We start from the raw sequence: 22,440 nt of genomic DNA on the forward strand, positions 1-22,440 counted from the left end.
TCCTGCTTTTTCACCCATTCCCCCAAACTCCTTTCCATCTGGCAAGCATCAGTTTTTTTCTGAGTTTTTATCTATGAGTTTGTTTCTGTTTTCTTTGTTTATTTTGTATTTTACGTTCCACATATAGATGAAATCATATGGTGTTTGCCTTTTTCTGTCTGACATATTTCACTTAACATAATACCCTCTAGGTCCATCCATGTTGCTGCAAATGGTAAGATTTCATTCTTTTTATGGCCAAGTAATATTCCATTATACATACTCATATGTACCACCTTTTCTTTATCCATTTGTCTATCAAAGGACACTTATGTTGCTTACCTATCCTGGCTATTGTAAATAATACTGCAATAAACATACGGAAGCATACATATTTTCAAATTAGTGTTTTGAATTTCTTTGAATAAAATCGAGAAAATTTTATGGTAGTTTTATTTATTTATTTATTTATTTATTTATTTATTTTAATTAAAGTTTATTGGAGTGACAATTGCTAGTAAAGTTACATAGATTTCAGGTGTACAAGTCTGTATTACATCATCTATAAATCACATTGTGTGTTCACCACCCAGAGTCAGTTCTCCTTCCATCACCATACATTTGATCCCCTTTACCCTCATCTACCACCTCCCTCCCCCTGACCCCCTGGTAACCACTAAACTATTGTCTGTGTCTATGAGTTTTTGTTTCTCATTTGTTTGTCTTGTTCTTTTGTTGTTTTCGGTTTATATACCACATATCAGTGAAATCATATGGTTCTCTGCTTTTTCTGTCTGACTTATTTCGCTTAGCATTACACTCTCAAGATCCATCCATGTTATCACAAATGTTCCTATATCATCTTTTCTTACTGCCGAATAGTATTCCATTGTGTATATATACCACAACTTCTTTATCCATTCATCTATCGAAGGACATTTTGGTTGTTTCCATGTCTTGGCCACTGTAAATAGAGCTGCAATGAATATTGGAGCACACTTGTCTTTATGTATAAATGTTTTCAGATTTTTTGGGTAGATACCCAGGAGAGGGATTGCTGGGTCATATGATAATTCTATTCGTAATTTTTTGAGGAACCTCCACAATGCCTTCCATAACGGCTGCACCAGTCTGCATTCCCACCAACAGTGCATGAGGGTTCCTTTTTCTCCACAGCCTCTCCAACACTTTTTACCATTTGTTTTGTTGATGATAGCCATTCTGACTGGGGTGAGGTGATATCTCATTGTGGTTTTTATTTGCATTTCTCTGATGATTAGTGATGTTGAGCATTTTTTCATAGTCTATTTGCCATTTGTATGTCCTCTTTGGAGAAATGTCTCTTCAGGTCCTCTGCCCATTTTTTAATTGGGTTGTTTGTTTTTTTTGTTATTGAGATGTATGAGTTCCTTGTATGTTTTGGATATTAGCCCCTTATTGGAGGCACTGTTTGCAAAAATTTTCTCCCATTCAGTTGGTTGCCTCTTTATTTTGTCGATGGTGTCTTTTGCTGTGCAGAAGCTTTTAAGTTTGATATAGTCTCATTAATTTATTTTAGCTTTTACTTCCCTTGCCTTTGGAGTCAAATTCATAAAATGCTCTTTGAACCCAAGATCCATAAGTTTAGTACTGATGTTTTTTTCTATGCAGTTTATTGTTTCAGGTCTTATGCTTAAGTCTTTGATCCATTTTGAATTAATTTTGATACATGCTGACATATAGCAGTCCAGTTTCATTCTTTTGCACATGGCTTTCCAATTCTGTGAGCACCGTTTACTGAAGAGGCTGTCTTTTCTCCATTGTATGTTTTTTGCTTCTTTGTCAAAAATTATCTCTCCATATTTATGTGGGTTTATTTCTGGGTTCTCAATTCTATTCCATTGCTCGATGTGTCTGTTTTTCTGCCAATACCATGCTGTTTTGATTATTATTGCCCTGTAGTACAAGCTAAAGTCAGGGATTGTGATACCTCCAGCATTGTTCTTTTTCCCTAAGATTGCTTTGGCTATTTGGGGTCTGTGTGATTCCAAACAAATCTGATGATTTTTTGTTCAATTTCTTTAAAGAATGCCATTGGGATTTTGATGGGGATCACATTAAATCTGTATATTGCTTTGGGTAATGTGGCCATTTTAACTATGTTGATTCTTCCAATCCATGAGCATGGAATGTCTTTCCATTTCTTTGTGTCTTCTTCAATTTCTTTTAAAAATGTCTTATAGTTTTCAGCATATAGGTCTTTCACATCCTGGTTAAGTTTATTCCTAGGTATTTTGTTCTTTCTGCTGCAATTGCAAAAGGAATTTTTTTTTCTTTTTCTGAGATTTCATTGTTAGTATATAGGAGTACAATGGGGTAGTTTTATTTTTAATTCTTTGAGGAATCTCCATACCGTTTTCCATAGAGGCTGTACCAATTTGTAAATTCACCACCTGTGTACAAGTGTTCCCTTTTCTCCACATCCTTGCTGATACTTGTTGTTTGTTGATTTACTGAGAGGTGTGAGGTGATACCTCATTGTGGTTTTAATTTGCATTTCTCTGATGATTAGTGATTTTTGAGCATGTTTTCATGTGTCTGTTGGCCATCTGTATGCCCTCTTAGGAAAAATGTCTATTCAGTTCCTCTGCCTACTTTTTAATTCGATTGTTTAGTTGTTTTGGTGTTAAGTTGTATGAATTCTTTATAAATTTTGGATATTAAGCCATTATTGGATGTATCATTCATGAATATCTTCTCCCATTCTGTAGGTTGTCTTTTTCATTTGCTGATAGTTTCCTTCTCTGTGAAAAATTTTTTAGTTTGATGTAGTATAATTTGTTTATTTTTTCTTTTGTTTCCCTTGATTGGGAGGACAGAGTCATGGTAAAGAGTTTATTGCCTATGAGGTCAGACAATTAAGTTAGCGAACTCATCCTAGAAAAAATGCTACATACCTCATTGCTGAATATCACTATGGTCCCCTTCAAAGTACTCCCCTTGGGAAGCTATGCACTGATGCCAGTGCCTAGTCCATCCTTCGGAGCAATTTTGGCACTCTTTTTTCCGAATAAATGGCCATCAAAGTTGTCATTGTATTGCCTTTGATGTCTTGAATGTCATCGAAATGTTTTCCTTTATCTTCAGGTGAAGAAAGAAGTCTTTGGGGGCCAGATCAGGTGAATAGCGAGGGTGTTCCAATACAGTTATTTGTTTACTGGCTAAAAACTCCCTCACAGACAGTGCCATGAGAGCTGGTGCATTGTCGTGATGCAAGAGCCATGAATTGTTGGTGAAAAGTTCAGGTAGTTTTCATCTAACTTTTTCATGCAGCCTTTTCAGCCCTTCCAAGTAGTAAACTTGGTTAACTGTTTGATATTGTTGGAACAAGTTCACAAACTTAATTGTCATACCTTGTATGTTTTCATCTAGGTGTCTTATGGTTTTGGGTCATACATTTAAGTCTTACGGTTTTGGGTCATCCATTTTGAGTTTATTCTTATACAGTGTAAGAAACTGGCCTAATTTCATTATTTTGCATGTATGTGTCTAATTTCCTCAACATCGTTTATTGAAGAGATTATTTTTATCCCCATTGTATATTCTTGCCTCCTTTGTCATAGATTAAATGACCATATCGATTTGGGCTTATTTCTGGGATATCTATTCTATTCCATTTATCTATGTGTCTGTTTTTATACTAGTACCATGCTATTTTGATTACTGTGGCTTTGTAGTATAGATTGTAGTATATTTGATATCAGGGAGCTTGATACCACCAACTTTGTTCTTCTTTCTCAAGATTGCTTTGGCTATTAAGGCTCTTTTGTCATTCCATATACATTTTAGGATTATTTGTTCTAGTTCTGTGAAAAATGCCATTTGTATTTTGATAGGGATTGCATTGACTCTACAGATTGCTTTGGGTAGTATGGACATTTAAACAATGTTGTTTTTCCTATCCATGAACATGGTATAGGCTTCCATTTATTTGTATCTGTTTTAGTTTCTTTCTACAGTGTCTTATAATTTTCCGAGTATTGATCTTTTACCTCCTTGGTTAAATTTATTCGTAGGTATTTTATTTTTTTGATGCAATTGTAAATGAGATTGTTTTCTTGATTTCTCTTTCTTATAGTTTGTTATTGTTGTGTGAAAGTGCAACCAATTTCTGAATATTAATTTTGTATCCTGCTACTTTACTGAATTCATTTATAGGTTATAATAGTTTTTTTGGTGGAACCTTTAGGGTCCTCTATATACATATCATGTCATCTGTAAATAATGACAGTTTTGCTTCTTGCTTTCCAATTTGAATCCCTTTTATTTTTCTTGTCTGAGTGCTATGGCTAGGACTTTGAATAGTGTGTTGAATAAAAGTGATGAAAGTGGACATCCTTAACTTATTCCTGATCTTAAGTAAAATGCTGTTAGCTTTTTCACCATTGAGTATGATGTTAGCTATGGATTTGTCATCTGAAGCATTTGTTATGTTGCAGTATGTTCCCTGTATTCCCATTTTGCTAAGAGTTTTTATCAAAAATGGATGTTGGATTATATCCTTCATTTTATTTGTGTGGTATGTTACATTAATTGTATGTCACCTCGCATCACAGGAATTAATCCCACTTATGATTCATGTACGATCTTTAAATGTATTGCTGAATTCAGTTTGCTAATATTTTGTTGAGGATATTTTCAACTATGTTCATCAGGTTTACTGGACTATAATTTTCTTTCTTTTAAAAATTTTTTTTCTTTCTTTCTTTTTTGTAATGTCTTCATCTGGTTTTTGAATTGGTAATACTGGTGTCATAAAATGAGTTTGAAAGCCTTCACTCCTCTTGAATTTTTTGGAATAGTTTGAGAAGGATAGGTGTTAATTTTTCTTTGAATGTTTGGTAAAATTCACCTGTTAAGCCATCTGGTTCAGACTTTTGTTTGTTGGGAGTTTTTGATTCCTGATTAGATTTTGTTAGTAATTATCTGTATATTCAGATTTTCTGTTTCTTCTTGATTCAGTCTTGGAAGATTGTATGTTTCTAGAAATTTATCCATTTCTTCCGGGTTGTCCAATTTGTTGGCATATAATTGATTGTACTACGTTCTTATAGTCCTTTATATTTTTGTGGTGTCAGTTGTCACTTCTCTTTCATTTCTGATTTTATTTATTTGAGTCCTCTCTTTTTTCCTGATGAATCTGGTTCATCATTTTTCTTGATGAATTCTGTTTATCTCTTCAAAGAACCAGGTTGGTTTCATTGACCTTTCGTATTTTTTTAGACTCGATTCTGTTTATTTCTGTTCTGATCGTCATTATTTCCTTCCTGCTACTCACTTTGGGCTTTGTTTGCTATTGTTTTTCTAGTTCCATTAAGGTGTAAGTTTAGATTGTTTATTTGAGATTTTTCTTGTTTCTTAAGGTACACCTATATTGCTATGAATGTTCCACTTAGGATTGCTTTGGCAGTGTCCCACAGATTTTCAGTTGTTGTGTTTTCATTTGTTTCAAGGTATCTTTTGATTTCTTCTTTGATCTCATTGTTAACCCATTCATTATTTAGTAGCATGTTATTTAACCTCTATGTGTGTGTGTGTTTTTTCAGTTTTAGTCTTGTAGTTGATTTCTAATTTCATATTATTGTGATTGGTGAAGGTATTTGGTATGATTTCAATCTTCTTAAATTTATTAAGATTTGTTTTGTGGTCTATCCTGGAAAATGTTCCATATACACTTGTAAAGAATGTATATTCTGCTGCTTTGGAGGGAAATGTTCTAAAAATATTAATTAAGTCCATCTGATCTAATGTGTCATTTAAGGACACTGTTTCCTTCTTGATTTTCTATCTGGATGATCCACCCATTGATGTCAATGGGATATTAAAATCCCCTACTATGACTGTATTACTGTCTATCGCTCCCGTTTTGTCCATCAATATTTGCTTTATTTATTTAAGGTGTCCTACATTGGGTCCATAAGTGTTTAAAAGGATTATATCCTCTTGTTTGATTGATCTCTTTATCATTAAGAAATGTCCTGATTTGTCTTTGTTAAATCCTTTATTTTAAAGTCTATTTTGTGTGGTATAAATATTGCTACCCCAGCTTTTTATTCATTTGCACTTGCCTGAAATATCTTTTCCCATCCCTTCAATTTCAATCTGTGTTGTCTTTCAATCTGAAGTGGGTCTCTTGTAGACAGCATATGTATGGGTCCTGTTTTCTTATCCATCCAGCCCCCCATTATCTTTTGATTGGAACATTTAGTTCATTTACACTTCAAGTAATTATTGATAGGTATGTACTTATTCCATTTTATTAATTGTTTTCTAATAATCTTTGCAGTTCTTCTCTGTTCTTTTCTTATTCTCTTGGTCTCTTTTCTTGTATGTTGATGACTTTCTGTAGTGTTGTATTTGGATTTCTTTCCCTTCATTGCCTGTATATCTCTTATAGATTTTTGGTTTCTGGCTACCCTATGTTTCATATATGTCAAGCTACATTTATAACAGTCTATTTGAACTTCATGTTTCCTTAAGTTCGAACACATTCTGAAATCATTACCATTTTACTCACTCCCTTCACGTTTATGTTTTTACAATCATTTTTACTTGTTATTTTGTGTGTTTTGTTTATTGCTTAGTTTACTGTTGTAGTTACACATGATCTTCCTAGTTTTGCCTTTTAATCTTTGTTCTAGCTTTATATTTGGTTGTTATACTGCTTTTATTATGTGTTTGCCTTTGTCAGTGAGAGGTTTTTCTTTTTTTCCCTTTGTGAAATTTTCTTATTTGTTGTTGTTGTTGTTGTTGTTGTTCTCCTCCTCCTCTTCCTCCTCTCCCTCCTTCTTTTCTTCCTCCTCCTTTACCTTCTCCTTTTTCTCCTCCTTCTTCCTCCTCCTATTTCTTCAACTAGTCCCTTTAACATTTCTTGTATACTGATTTAGTGGTGATGGACTCCTTAGCATTTTCTTGTCTGGGAAGCTCTGTATCTCTCCTTCAATTCTAAATCATAGCCTTGCTGAGTAGAGTAATCTTAGTTTGAGGTTCTACCTTTTAATCACTTTGAATATTTCATGCCAATCCCTTCTGGTCTACAAAATTTCTGTTGAGAAATCTATTGACAGTCTTATGGGAGCTCCTTTGTAGGTAACTAACTGCTTTTTTCTTGCTGCTTTTAATATTCTCTCTTTGTCTTTAACCTTTGGCATTTTCATCATGACGTGTCGTGGTGTGGGCCTCTTGGGTTCATCTTGTTTGGGACTCTCTGCACTTTCTGGCCTTGTATGTCTATTTCCTTTGCCAGGTTAGAGAAGTTTTCTGTCATTATTTCTTCAAAGAGGTTTTCAATCCTTTGTTCTCTCTCTTCTTTTTCTGGTACCACTGTGATGCAAATGGTGTTATGCTTAATGTCCCAGAGTTTGCTTAAACTATACTAATTTTTTTAACTCCTTTTTTTTTTCTGTTTCCATTAGTTGTTTTCTACTAACTTGTCCAGATTAGTGATCCTCTGCTTTATCAAATCGGTTGAGTCCACTGAATGTATTCTTCATCTCAGTTATTGTATTCTTCATTTCAGACATGATTTTTTTTTATGGTTTCTATCTCTTTGTGTAAGTTCTCACTGAGTTCCTCTATTCTTCTCCTAAGTTCATTGAGCATCTTTATAACCAATGTTTTGAACTCTGTATCTAGTTGATTTCTTACCTCCATTTCCTTTAGTTCTTTCTCTGGAGTTTTGTCCTGTTCTTTCTTTTGGGACATACTACTTTGTCTCCGCATTTTGGCTGCCTCCCTGTGTTTGTTTCTATGTATTGGGTAGATCTGCTTCATTTTCCAGTCTTGGTAGAGTTTTCTTATGTAGTAGGTGCTCTATGGGGTCCAATGGTACAATCTCCCTGGTCACCTGAGCCAAGTGCTCCAGTGTGTCCCTTGTGTGGGTTGTGTGTGCCCTCTTGTTGTAGTTGAGCCTTGATTGCTGTTGGCATGTCAATGGGTGGGATTGACCCTACAGCTGACTGGCTATGAAGACTGTCCCTGACTACAGGGGATAAGCTGTTGCGTGGGTTTGACACCCCCTCACCACCCCCCAGAGTATGATTTGCTTTAGCAAGGCTCTGATTCCTGCTGAGTTCACCCTTTGGGTATATCATTTGTGGATCTAATTGGGTGGTACTCAGATGTGGTCTGAAGCCAAACACTGGGTGTGTTGGTTCTGGAGCCTCTTGGCAGGGGCTCTGGTGGAGGCCTAGGTTATCCACTGCCTGTGCTCAGCCAAGGGCCACTTGGTAGGAGCTACAATGTGATTGTGGTTGGTAGCTGCCTATGCTGTGCCTGGAAGAGGCTATGCTGTGAACTGAGGCCAGCTGCCATTAGTGCTGGGCTTGGGGCAGCTTAGCAAGAAGTACACAGCATGCCACTGTTTGTTTTGGGTTTGTGTACCTTTGAGAGATTTTAGGAGAGTCTGCAGCATGGGCTGAGGGTGGCTGCTTGTGTGGAACAGCTACTAAAAGAAGTTCAGGTTGGGCACATGAGGTCAGTGGGGCAAGGTCTCAGGGAATTACTAGGATGGGGTGAGTGGTGTTGGGCAGGTCAATATAGACTCAGATTTAGTGCCTGTGTGCACTTGCTAGCTGTGGGGATGGTGGGTAGGGCTCAACAAAGGAACAATGGTATGTGCCAACACTCAGTCCTGGAAAGAGCTGACCCCCCAGCCCTCACCCTGAAACCAGACAATTCACTTTCCAAATGTCCCTGACCTTTTTAAAGCCATTTTCCCTTTGTTGGAGCTTGCAGCATGCATTTGTGAGCAAGCGAGTCTGTGCTCGGGCCCTTTAAGTGGAATGCCTGGGATTCTAGCAGCCCTCTGTCTCACCCAAAGTCTCTGCTGATATTCAGAGCCAAATGTTATGAGACTCCTCTTCCTGGCACTGCTGCTCTGGGCTGGAGATCTTGTTGTGGGGCTGGGATCCCTCACTCACTCCTCAGTGGGTACCTCCACAGCCAAGATAGCACTCCTGATTCTTAACTGCCACTTGTGGGTATGTGACCAGCCTGTTTCACATCTCTGTCCCTCCTACCAGTCTTAACATGGCTTCTTCTTTATATCCTTAGTTATAGGAGTTCTGTTCAGCTAGTCTTCAGTTGGTTCTCAAGGGTGGTTTTTCTATAACTTAGTTGTAATTTTGATGTGGTTATGGGAACAGGTAAGCACGGTGTTTACCTACTCCACCATCTTGACCAGAAGTCAAGAATTGCCCTGCAAGATGTTATTGTCTCCAATTTAGAGATAGCAAACTGACAATCTGGGAGGCTTGTAGTTCTCCTCAAGGTGGCACATGTAATGTGCCAGGGCTGTGATTGAAATCCAGGTGGCCTGATCCCAAAGCAAGCTTTCCTTTCACAGAATCTCACTGTTCTCTAAATCTCTCAGTTCAGGACACATAGATATGGAGGTATTTGCAACAGAAGTAAATTAGAAGTAGCCTACATATAAAGAAAAAGTTTGGAGTGTTGAGTATTGTGACATGTTGAAATGATTTATCATAATGGTTGGTTATCACTTTCTTTTAACCTATTTAAGCTTTATAGGGCCAATTTTCTTATTCTTGAGTGAACTGAAATTTCATCCTTGAATTGGAACTGGTACTTGTTAGAATAATTTTCTACCAAATATTTTTTCTCTTCATCTAGTTCCTCTAACAGGTGCACACTCAGGTTGGCTGTGATTAGTTCTAAAATCCAGCTGTAAAGATTCCCAAATTCTTGATTGAAACCAATATAGACTAAATTGCATATTGTTTGGCATCTGAATTACATGGAACTGATGTAACATTTTAATTAAAGCAGCCTCCCTACTGCTGTCTGTTGCAAAGTCCAGCCCCATTCAAGATAGGCTAGCCCAGCCCGGGAAAGGGTCCAGATGGATTGGGCTTTGGGGTCCTCCCCGACACTGCCTGTATATAGCCTGAGTTTAATGCAAATGGCACCTATCTTCCAGCCCAAGCAGCTGTTCTGGAACAGTGACTGCACGCGGCGCTGCCGCTGTTTCCGGCGCAACTTGATCCAGTGCGACCCACGCCAGTGTAAGTCAGACGAGGAGTGCGCGTTGCGCAACGGGGTGCGTGGCTGCTTCAGCACCAAGACCTCCTATTGCCTGGCGGCCGGCGGCGGTGTCTTTCGCACTTTCGATGGCGCCTTTCTCCGCTTCCCTGCCAACTGCGCCTTTGTGCTCTCCACAATCTGCCAGAAACTGCCTGACATCTCCTTCCAGCTCATCATTAACTTCGACAAGTGGTCGTCCCCAAACCTCACCATCATTTCGCCTGTCTATTTCTACATTAATGAAGAGCAGATTCTCATCAATGACCGGAACACTGTCAAGGTGACAAGCCCATCGTTGATTCTTAAGAAATGTTCCCTGGAACAAGGCATGGCTAGGGGACTGTTTGTTGTGGTTTCCCCAGGTAACCAAGTTTGAGGATAATAGGTTGTTGCTTCATGTGTGCCATACACAGATGACCAGATTTTAAAGAATGAAAGTATAAAGATTCCACAGGGTAAGAATGGGTCCCATTTAGTCCTTTGTTGACAATTCCAAAGGCTTACAGGAAAGGTACAGTGTCTCAGGGCCATAGTGACAGCATGGGTGCTAATAGAGCTTCAGGTGATGAAATGGTAGCTAAGTCAGCTTTTACTCTGGATTAATTTACATAAAGCATCTCATTTGTTTTTAAGAGCCTTTAAAATTATTCTTGGCTCTGCTCACCTGTAACAAAACCTGCTATTTCATCTTTGCCATCCTTTCTAGAAGCTGGGAGAAGGCAAGCATTTACCTAAAAAAAGAAAAAAACTACCTAAATAAAAACCTGCTGGAGCAGCCCCTACTATTGGAGGTCTCATGGTGCCATGCCAAATAAAAGAAAACAGAGGCTGAATATGGTGACTTTCTCTTATTTGGCTCTTCCTTATGCCAGCTGCCTGATTTCTTACACCTGAGTCTTAGACCTGCATATAAATAAATGTGAATCTCTAGCCCACTCCCATAACTAATATGCCTCTCCGACCTGGATTTCTCCTACCTCTTCCATTTAAGAAGGTCATTTGCTCTGATGAACTATTGATAGTGACTCCAGCCTCTCAGCCAAACCAGGCTGCTCACAGCAGGTAGACCTGAACAAGGGAGTCAGACCCCAGTGCTGTGACTACAGCTAGGGAGGGACAAGGAGAGTGCCAGGATGCACACATTAACATTTTTTTGGAATTCAGTGCTATTGTGTGTATCTACTTTCCACCATTGGCTCAGATAATTGAGTGTATCTTAAATTTCAGCAGTCATCAAATAGCTTAGTATCGGGAGTCAGGCAAATGACTGGCAGTATTTTGTAAGCTTACAAAGAAGAGTTTGAATTTTAATACTAGTTTTTAACTTCAGTGAAAGCTTCTACTGTTTTTGACACCCCAGTTCCTTTTGCAAATTGGCCAACATAGGTACAACTGTGTTGGTCCAGAAACCAGGAGCTAGTGAAAATGACTACCTACGACAGCAAAAAAACTGACATCATTGCCGAATAAAAGACACCAAGCTACCAAAATAACAAAGAATCATATTTTTTGAAGCCTTCTGATTTTTTTAAGAAATAAAAGTTACTAATAACCTGGGTGGGGGGGAATACAATTCATTTTGTAAGTATAAGAAAAGCATGTTATGTCCTGTCCTAAGGGCTAAGAAAAGAAACTGTTCTAAAGCAGGAAAAATGATAAGAGCTGAAGACTGTGCCTATAGGACCTCTGGGGTGGACCTTCTGTTTGAACATTATGAGCAAGAAAACAACAAACATTGTAATGATCCTCAGATTCATTTTAACTGTGTTAGACTCACTTTAGCACAGGATTGGATTTCATTTTCAGTAATTGGTTTATGCTGGGGAAAGTTTTATACAAAAATTCAGCCATTCGTTGCGCGTTATATTTTTCTGTTTTCTTATCACTCTGCCTTCATATTTTGCTTCTTTGGGGGGAACTGTGAACTGTAAGATGAGTGAGTGTCCTTGAACTCTAGGGTAGGGATCAGCAAACTATGGGATTTAGCCAAATCTACTTGCTGCCTGTTTTGTAAATAAAGCTTTATTGGAACACAGCCTCACTCATTTAGTGACATATTGTCTGTGGGCTGCTTTCCTGCCATGAGGGAAGAGATGGATAGCAATAAAGATTGTAAGAGATTTACTCTGGCCCTTTACAGTAAATGTTTGCTAACCTCTGCCCTAAGAGTCATTTACTTTTTTTTTTCTTGAATAGGTGAATGGCACACAAGTGAATGTTCCATTTATAACCGGGTTGGCAACCAAAATCTACAGCAGTGAGGGGTTCCTGGTGATTGACACCAGCCCCGACATCCAGATATACTACAATGGTTTCAATGTCATAAAAATCAGCATCAGTGAGAGGCTGCAGAACAAAGTGTGTGGCCTCTGTGGCAACTTCAATGGGGACTTAACTGATGATTATGTGACCTTGCGAGGAAAACCAGTGGTGAGCAGTGTGGTGCTGGCCCAGAGTTGGAAAACCAACGGCATGCAGAAGAGGTGAGAGTTCTAGCCTCTAGACTCAGTGGACCAAATCCTCCCACATCCACAGCAGGTGTTCACAAGAAATGCACTTTCCATAGCATCATTTTCCTTTCCTGCAAAGAGCTGAGCCAAAGGTCTATGGAGTTGTCATAATACAGAGGCCTCAGTAATTGCTTGAATGGCAGAGGAAGAAACTGGGCTTAGATGGTATGACTCTAGATTTTCATGTCATCCAGCCCTTGGCTAAGAACTGCCCAGAGTCTGCCCAGGCTTAGAACTCTAAAGACTTGGCCAGCTACCCGACTGGGACCTGGGCACCCCTACTGGGGTGGGATTCAGAGCTGACTCAGGAGAAGAAGGGCTATCCCTGTCCCCCCGCCCCCGCCCCCAGTGCTGGTTCTAATTGTGTGTCCATGACTCTTACCAGAGGCTTATTTGTGGTTGTACAGGTAGAAGTTTGTGGAAGTCAGAAAAGCCTTCATAAATACAGAAGTTACCAAGGTTATTATCAGGTCCCTCTCTGGTCAACTGAGATAGAATGAGCTATACAAGTTATTTAAAAGATAGTTAACTTAGAACCCCTCTCGGCTGCTAAATTATGTCATACCTTTCTAGATCTATAGATACGCTTCCTGTTCCTGGTTTGTTTGTTTGTTTGTTTTTCACTTGTACAATGGCTTGCTCCCTTTGTGCTTAAACATGTCAAACATCAGCTAAATACCCAGATGTGGAAGTGAAACTTCAAACCCCCTTTGACCCTTCTACAGGTGTAAACTCAATAATATATCATAAATTAGACAGTCTTGTGAATTATGGGATCCAGAACTGCAAAGAACCTTGGGCAATATCTAGTCCAATCTCTTCTTTTTTGGGGTGAAATTGAGGCTAGAGTAGAATGATTTGTATGAGGAGGCCCTGTAAGAGTCAGAATTAGATGCTAGCATTCCTAACTTGATGCTTTCTCTAAAATGTCACTTATTGGGCCCACAGTTAGAAAAATGACAACTGTGGACATTTAAGCTATTCTGGGGCTTCCAGACATATGCAAGGTTCAGTTCCCCCTAAGAAATTATGATTCTGTTTGAGCTTCCTTTCCCTTCCTTTCTTCCTCTTTCTTCCTCTATAAACAATTTCAGTTCAACATCAGTTTTCTAATGAAGGTTTTATTTTGGTCTCTGATAGCTAAACTGGAACTGGTTGAGAAGCTTCTGGACTTCCTTCCAAATCTTTAATTCTACCAACTGTCATTACCATTGTAGTAACTGTCACCATTATTATTATAATAATTGATAAATATAATAACCTATTAGTGGTGATTATATCAATTATATCAGTTCATTATATCAAAGGCTAATGGCTATTATGTCAATATCTACCTTTTGCCTGACACTTGGCTACCAATCCATTATTTTAACCCTCACTTATCCCAGTGATAGTAATAATAGAAATTACGTAACTACTTTCCTAAGGTCACATGGCTAGTTAGTACTGGGATTGGCATACCATGCTAACTTATGTGTTAGCAAAAGAGGTAACAGATGTGATCTTCCCTTGCACTGGAGGGCGCAGATGGTTGCTCTTGCTTCATGTAGCCTGACCAGACCTCTTGCCCCCAGCTGCAACGAGCTGCAGTTCTCACAGTATGCGGCGATGTGCGATAACGTGCACATCCAGAAGATGCAGGGGGACGGCTACTGCCTGAAGCTCACGGACATGAAGGGCTTCTTCCAGCCTTGCTATGGGCTGCTCGACCCCCTTCCCTTCTACGAGTCCTGCTACCTGGATGGCTGCTACAACCACAAGAAGTACCAGCTGTGTGGCTCCCTGGCTGCCTATGGAGAGTCCTGTCGCTCCTTTGGGATCCTCAGCACTGAATGGATTGAGAAGGAGAATTGCTGTAAGAGAATTATTTTATTTCTGCAGATTCTTTTCTAAGTTAAAAGAACCATGTTGCTGACCACATTGCTTTGTATAGTTTGGCTGGCTGGTCTCCATCTTTATCCATAGATCTGCTTCCAGGGTGGGAGAGTTGAGAGTTGTGAGCTATGGCAGAGATTTGATGAGGAGGATTTTCAGTGGAGCCTTAATCACCTGTAGTTCCTGTCCAGTGATTGAATTTGAAACACCAATTTGGGAATATGAGGTTCTCTGAGTTAGATGAGTAACAGTTTAGTGACTTATGAGGTCAAGGGACAGAGTATGGGACTCCTTATTGATTTCAGATCCCAAACTCAGCTCTACACCAGCTCCTTTAAAATGGGTTGGAGCCCAAATCAGAAAAGGTAGGCATGTGGCAAGTGGCAAGTTGAGTTGGAACTGAGCTGACTGTATCTGCCTGGGTAGAAAGGAAGCTATGGTTGGATTTGGATTTATAAAAGGAACACCACACACACACACACACACACACACACACACACACACACACACACGAAGGTCAGACAATTAAGTTTGCGAACTTTCTACCATGTAAGTGCACAGTGAAAATTTCGTGAACTTAATTTTCCAAACTTTGTGTGTGTGTTTATATTAAATTAGTGATAAAATAAAGATCTATAGATTCTTGTATTTTTTTGTACTAAGAAAATTATTTGATGTCTATATCCATTATTCTATTTGTTCATTTTTTTAATATGTAAGTAGTAATAGATGGAACAAATATGTATATAACATATGTAAATTTGTCATATACATATATGTGTGTCCATATACATAAATGGTCACTGTCACATTTTTGTGGGATGATACTGTGTCCAACAGAATTCCATGTACCTTGACACATACCACCAACCTGGTGTGTGTACGTAGGTACCACCATGAAAACTGGCCCATTCTAAGACTGTGCATGCACATTGGAAAATTTGCAGACTAAACCTGACCAAATACAGGAATGCATTTCATTCAGAACCTGAAAACAGTGTAGCTAATTAAAACATGCATTCACTGATTTGAGATACTGTTAACAGGCAAATTACTGGTCTCTGTTGGAAATCAACAAAAATGCTTTGTTTGATAACTTTAATATTTTACTCTGTTGTGTCAATAAACTATACTTTAAATAACTTTAAAATTAACTCTTTTGAACTTTAAAAATTGTCTGGGATTTTAAAAAATATATCAGTTTTTGTTTTTAACCTCAAAACCTCCCTCTGTATAAAGGCATATCTTATCTGCCAACTGGCAGATGAACCACCATGTTTGTGAGGTGTTTTTCTTCTGGTGGACTGTAGCCTCCACACCTTCTTTCTGTTATGCTCTTGGCTTGTTTTCACATTGTGTTAATCAACCATCATATTTAGGGAGGGACTGCTGTGTGCTAACCATTGTGTCAGTTACTGAGCCTACTCAGCAAGTGAAAGTGTCTTTATGAAAAGAAGCCTTTAAAACTAAATGTAATTAAATGATGCTGATGGCTTTCATTCAGTCTTCCTTCCAAGAATTAAAGATAGGGTGATCCCTATACTCCCACCTATTACAATTAATTATTACAATTAGTCCTATTACAATTAGTTAATTAGCAGAGGGAGGGAATGGAGAGGGAATGGCAGCTGGGTCAGGAGAGGCATCTAGAGCTGTGGAGATCCGTTTTGTTTGTTTCATTTTTTAAAAATTTTTATTGGGGAATATTGGGGAACAGTATTGGGGAACAGTGTGTTTCTCCAGGGCCCATCAGCTCCAAGTCGTTGTCCTTCAATCTAGTTGTAGAGGGCACAGCTCAGCTCTAAGTCCAGTTACCGTTTTCAATCTTTAGTTGCAGGGGTCGCAGCCCATCATTCCATGTGGGAATTGAACCAGCAAACTTGTTGTTGACAGCTCGCACTCTAACCAACTGAGCCATCTGGCCGCCCCTCCGGAAGCTCAGTGGCAGCTCATTGTCTTCAATCTAGTTGTGGATGGTGCAGCTCACTGGCCCATGTGGGGATTGAACCAGCAACCCTGTTGTTCAGGGCTCACACTCTAACCAACTGAGCCATCTGGCCACCCTGTTTGTTTCATTTTTAAACTCTTGACATTGGCTCATGCTGGGATTGAACAGTTGTTGTTTCTTTAGCTCTCACCATCATATACCCTAAAGAATAGGAGAGATTCTTTAAATGAAGAAGTGAGTGTCTCAATGAAAATGCCCTCAGTGGTTCTCAAACTGAGGTATTCAACATCTTGCAGATGGTCTGTGGCTTCATCTGCTACAGAAATATTATTCATAATATGATGATAATGACACTTCATGTACACATATTTTCTTTAGAGTTTTACCCTTTTTAGCAAAACAGCACCATTAATCTATGTCAGTGCTTGTGAATTGTGTGTAGGTTTTTGGTTTATCTATTTTTATAAAATTAAGTAGAAGTTCCTGGGGAAAATGGACCATGAATAATCAAAAAGACTAAGAAGTCCTGTTGTAAGGGAACTCTCTGGGTCCTTACTGGCCCTAAAATTGTCTTTCTTGACAAATATTTGTTGAGCACCTATTATGAGGTGACTGGGTTTTGGGAATAGAGAGATAAATGATTTGGACCCTGCTCTTTATAAAGATACAATGCACATACTTGTAGTATGGTGTACACGTACAGTAATCATGGTGTATCTTGGCAGTTAAGAGTGTCTATGCATTCCATCTTCACCACAGAACCTTCACTTGTGTGTGACCTTGGGCAAATTTCAGTTTTGAAATCAGGGTTACAATACTTAGCTCACAGAGCATTTGTGAGGGTTGGAGGTGATAATGCTACTAAAGCATGAAGCACAGTGTTGGACCCATAGCAAGGGCCCAATTACTAGCTGTTGTCATTATTTTCTAGAAGGTTGTCCTGTCTGTTAATTTGTGACTGCCATCTGATCATCACCAATTCCATTAGAGTGGCAAATCCAAGAGTATAACCACATGCTACTGGGTGTTTGTGTGAAAATCAAATTGTGCATGTTTCTGTTTGTTTTCCTTTTTAGCAGGAGTGGTTGAAGATCCCTGTGTGGGGGCGGACTGTCCCAACCGAACCTGTGAGCTGGACAATGGAGGAGAGCTATGTGGTTGCATCGAGCCGCCCCCCTATGGAAACAGTGAGTGACACCTGCCCCTTCCCTCCACCCCCACCCAGATAGGCCCAATGGGATAGGCCTGGCCGCCACATAGGAAAGCTCCAGGACTGGAGCCCATATGCCCCCACACTGTAGGTTAGAAACCCAAATAACAAAGCTTTAATGAGCATTTAAACAGATCAAGGAAGCAATCTGACCACTTCAGAGTAGGCTAATGTTCATTTCCTCATATCTACATCCTTTTCTACCATAAATCTATATATGAATGGAATCAGCCAGTTCCATCTGAGGCCACATTCAACATCAGAGAGATCAAAACTGATGTTTCAGACTTATAGGGAAGAAAGGTGGTTTGACAAAAATGTGAAAGAATCAGGATGAGTGCCAGGTGCTTTACAACTCATGTAAAGCCAGTTTTATCTGGCCCCAGCTTTAGGTAGGTCCTGAAGAAACAATTGAAATGTTTGAAGCAAACAGCAATCAACTAGGACTCCAGGTTCTGTTCCTAACATAGCCCCCTTACAGTAAGAGTGCATCTGTGATGTCACTAAAAGGGGACATCAGCTCCGCGAGCAACCTTGCCTGAACTACGAAGCTCAGAAGCCGTGTGCTAAGTTTAACATTAGAGAGTGAAAGCCTAATTGACTAAAAGGCTCCATAGGAGGGGACAACATGTGCTGCTCTTCAAGAGTTTCACCTAAGCAGATAACAATGTTTCCCTCTGTTTCTGTAGTGCTCTTTCGCCTGTGTTTATGTACTCACAGAACATCTCAATGGGTGCATTCCCATGTCATAAAACAAGAGCTCCTACTGCTCACCTGGGAGTCAGCTGGGACTTTGGGGTGGCCTAGCCAGTGCTGCTCTCACTTGGGGCATGTTCTTTAGCCAAGCCACAGTGAGCCAGATGTGGTATATAACTTACGAAAAACAGCTACTTCCAAAGTGGGGGCAAAGTCCTAGTTTATGAAGAAAAGACAAAAGATACTTTATTCATATTTTTATCTTTCATTCATACTTTCATCTTTGCATTTCTACAGTGTCCCAGTTATTGCTTTGAATGAATTCTTATACTCGTTTGGTTTGATCAGAGCTTAGTGAGACATGCCACAGCCTTTGTGCAAAGATCATTAGCTTTTTGTAAAGGAAACTGTAATGGATGCCTCATCCCCATCCCTGCAGCAAGACAAACTCACACTGACTTGCCTTTCATAATAACTGTTCCCCACAGACTCACATGACATTATTGACGCAGAGGTGACCTGCAAGGCTTCCCAAATGGAAGTGTCCATATCTAAGTGTAAACTCTTCCAGCTTGGCTTTGAGAGAGAGGGCGTGAGGATCAATGACAGACAGTGCACCGGCATCGAGGGGGAAGATTTTATCTCCTTTCAGATCAACAACACCAAAGGGAATTGTGGGAACATCGTGCAGGTGAGAAATCAGGTCTGGGAAGAGCACCTGGCAGAGGAAGTGATCTTCCAGGTGTCTGCACATTGATTGTCCTTAAAGCCACTTAGAAATATCCTCCTTGGGAAAGAGCAAAAGGCATATGTGAAATGAAAGACATAAGAATGGTCATTTGGTGCCAAGTAGTTGATTGAATGGAAAGAGCTTGATGGTGACACGCTTCTTTCCTTGGTTTACGCTGTGTGCTGTCATCCTTTGCCCTGCACATTGACACATTTTTGTTACTTCTCTCATGCTTCTGTTCTTCTTCCAGGTAAATACAGCTGGGTTCAACTATTTCGGGGCATAGTGTGTCCCAGACATCATTTAAGACAAATACAGCAAGGTCCCAACTTTTAGTATCAGATTATCCAATTTATAGGTTAGCAAAGCCTCTTACTTCTCTTCTTTCTGTTCCTCTCTGCTGTCTGTCTTTTTTTTTTTTTTTTTTTTTGATATCTGTGTTCATTTGATAAATATGTTCCTTCTTTAATCAGGGAGGGAAAGGGAGGATAAGAAAGTGAAACTTCCATTTGTTCATTTTGGTATTTGTGGGCATGTCTAGTAAAAGATTTGGTAGAGGAGAGATTTTGAATTAAGAATTTAAAAAGACTTAAACATTACCCCATGATGGCAATACTTCAGGCTGTACCCTATTTAGATTCCCACAGGCAACTGGAGGCTGGTTGTTGTTAGAATTCATGAAATCACCCTCTGTGGGCATCAAAGGTTATCAGACTGAAGGGTGCTGTTGACATCTATTGTAATACGTGTTTGTTTGTTTTCAAGTAAATGCCAAGGCGAGCTCCATACTGATTTCTACTGGCCTCTGGGTTATGTATGGAATGAAGCCATTTCTTCACTTTCGGGGCGTGGGTTTGAAATGTGAGCCACATACTGCCAGATTTAATGATTTTTGACCTCTGTTTGTTCTGCAGTCCAATGGTACTCATATCATGTATAAAAACACCATCTGGATCGAAAGTGCCAACAACACTGGCAACATCATCACCAGGGACCGGACCATCAATGTGGAATTTTCGTGTGCTTATGAGCTGGATATCAAGATCTCCTTAGACTCTGTTGTGAAGCCTATGCTCAGGTAAAGAATTTCATGAGTTGTGTGCGTGGCTTTGTCTTTTCCGTGACAGTGAAGTTTAGCATAATCAAAATTGCTAGCTTTTATCTTTGAAGCACTAGGGAAAAAGTAATTATTATTTTCTGCACTTAAATGCCTTAGACTAGCACTGTTCAATAAAACTCTCTGCAATGATGGAAATGTTCTATATCTCTACTGTCCAACACAATAGTTATATGTGGCTATTGAGCACTTGAAATGTGGCTGAGGGTGCTGAGAAATTGAATTTTAATTTAATTTCATTTTAATTGCCACGTGTGGCTAGTAGAAACCTATTGGACAGTGCAGGCTTAGACTTCACTATCTGCTTATCTATCTGCTTTGCCTTCCCTCTGCACTTTCAGCTTGAAAAATGGTAGGTGATTGAATAAACATAATTGTTTGGGGTTCCCTGCCTCATGATTTTTTCCCTTTTAGTGTCATTAACCTGACAGTTCCAACCCAAGAAGGCAGTTTCACCACCAAGATGGCACTCTACAAAAATGCCTCCTACAAACATCCTTACCGCCAGGGTGAAGTGGTGTTGACAACTCGAGATGTGCTGTATGTAGGGGTCTTTGTGGTTGGAGCCGATGCCACACATTTGATCCTGACGCTGAACAAATGTTATGCAACCCCCTCCCGTGACAGCAATGATAAACTCCGATATTTCATCATTGAAGAAGGGTGGGTAGCCTCTTTTAAGACAACCTCAGAGCCTTAATCTTCATCATTTTTTAGAGAAGAGAATGGGAACTAATATTTGTTGACTACCTACAAGGCCAGCATTTTGCATCCATTAACTGTCAAATTCTCATAATAACTTGTACGGTAGATATTATAAGCCTCATTTTATAGATGAAAAGGCTGAGGCTTAGTGAGAGCAAGCAACTTGCTTAAAGTCACACAATAATTTAGTGGTAGATCCATCCTCAAGTACATGTGGCATTAACTACAAAGATATTCTCAGTGTGATCAAAGAGGGGATTCTGTCCTGCCTACTTTGAATTTCAATTTGAGAGAAATGTGGATCCTCTACACATGAGAGAATGCAATGAGAATAACTAAAGGTTGGTGACTAGGACATCTATTAAAATTAAAAAAGAAGTAGAATAATAGTCTATAAAATCAAACAATTTCTTTTTACTTACCACTATATGCCCAGCACCTAGTATGTTTTCTGAAATATAACAAAATTTATATTTTGTTATAAAACAAAATTTTTGAATGAATCAATGAATGAGTGAATGAATGTAAAAGTAAAGACTATAAACCAAACAACAATAATGATAATTATCTTTATTTGTTAAAAAAAAACTAGTTATGTCAAGTAATAATAATTATTTTAATAGCTTTATTGCATACGTAATTTATATGCAATAAAATGTACTTGCTTTAAGTGTAAAATTGAATGATTTTTAGTAAATTTAGAAGAGGGATGCAATCATCACCACAATCTAATTTTAGAACATTTCCATCACCCCAGTATAATAAATCTTAGAGCAGAAGACTGTATCAATCTTTTTTTTTTCTATTAGATGTGGTAGAGATCAATTCACACTGGCTTATGCAGAAAACAAGGCGTTTAATGGTTACAAAACCAAATCACAGGAGTGGATGTGGGTTCAGGGATGATTGGATCCAAGGAGCCAGATGCTGTCAAGACTCTCTGTCCCTTGCTCTGTCCTTTGTCTCTGTCTCTCTGTCTCTCACTGACCTCATTAGACACTGGCAAACCTGGACTCGTGTTCTTACAGCATTGTAACTACCAAGGAGTGAGCGTTCCTTCTAACCCTAATTCAGGGACTCCCAGAGAAGGAATGTGATTAGACATTCTTGGCTCCCTGCTTCTCCTTTGTTTGGAAGGGATATGACATTAAATTGCCTGGTGTCGTCGGGGGAGAACAAAGTTCTCCTTAACCCTCTTAGGGTCCCTGGCTGGGTCTGAAAATTAAATGAACAAAGACAGGTTAACAGAAGAAAAACATCCAAATTTATTAAATATAAGTTTTATGTGACCCAGGAGCCTTCATAAGGCTGATGACCCTATAGGAAATTATTAAACCTGAGTGTTTTATACTAGGTTTGATGAAGAGTGGGCAGTCATGGACCAGTATAACAGGTTAAAGAGTTGGAGGTGATTGGTGAACTGGGGAAACTTGAGAAGGCCTGTTTGTTCATATTCTTCTGAGTCCCTTTGTCTCTGGAATTAAGGATGCTCTTTTCCTCAGGTTATGGGTGGACATCTCTCACATGAAGGTTTTATGACCTCTTTCAGGTGAAAAGGGTCAGGGAGAAAGTCAGAATGACCTTCCT

General features: G+C 39.1%; 1 protein-coding gene across 3 annotated transcripts in view; it reads left to right on the forward strand.

The window, feature by feature from the left end:
* The window catches only part of TECTA (tectorin alpha), an 86,280-nt gene that overhangs the window by 57,923 nt on the left and 5,917 nt on the right, over positions 1 to 22,440 (forward strand). For 2 of the 3 annotated variants that reach the window (XM_074321530.2, XM_088800780.1), the window contains 7 exons: positions 9,959 to 10,342; positions 12,259 to 12,545; positions 14,147 to 14,427; positions 17,472 to 17,582; positions 18,790 to 18,992; positions 19,946 to 20,109; positions 20,563 to 20,811. In XM_074321530.2, the coding sequence (XP_074177631.1) occupies positions 9,959 to 10,342; positions 12,259 to 12,545; positions 14,147 to 14,427; positions 17,472 to 17,582; positions 18,790 to 18,992; positions 19,946 to 20,109; positions 20,563 to 20,811 (1,679 nt within the window). Of the gene's footprint in view, positions 1 to 9,958; positions 10,343 to 12,258; positions 12,546 to 14,146; positions 14,428 to 17,471; positions 17,583 to 18,789; positions 18,993 to 19,945; positions 20,110 to 20,562; positions 20,812 to 22,440 lie in introns of those variants that run through there. The other variant, XM_088800782.1, reaches the window with a different exon arrangement.

This window comes from Rhinolophus sinicus, chromosome 9 (genome assembly GCF_057876585.1).
Source record: "Rhinolophus sinicus isolate RSI-liver-muscle chromosome 9, RSI-T2T, whole genome shotgun sequence".
Taxonomy (NCBI): domain Eukaryota; kingdom Metazoa; phylum Chordata; class Mammalia; order Chiroptera; family Rhinolophidae; genus Rhinolophus; species Rhinolophus sinicus.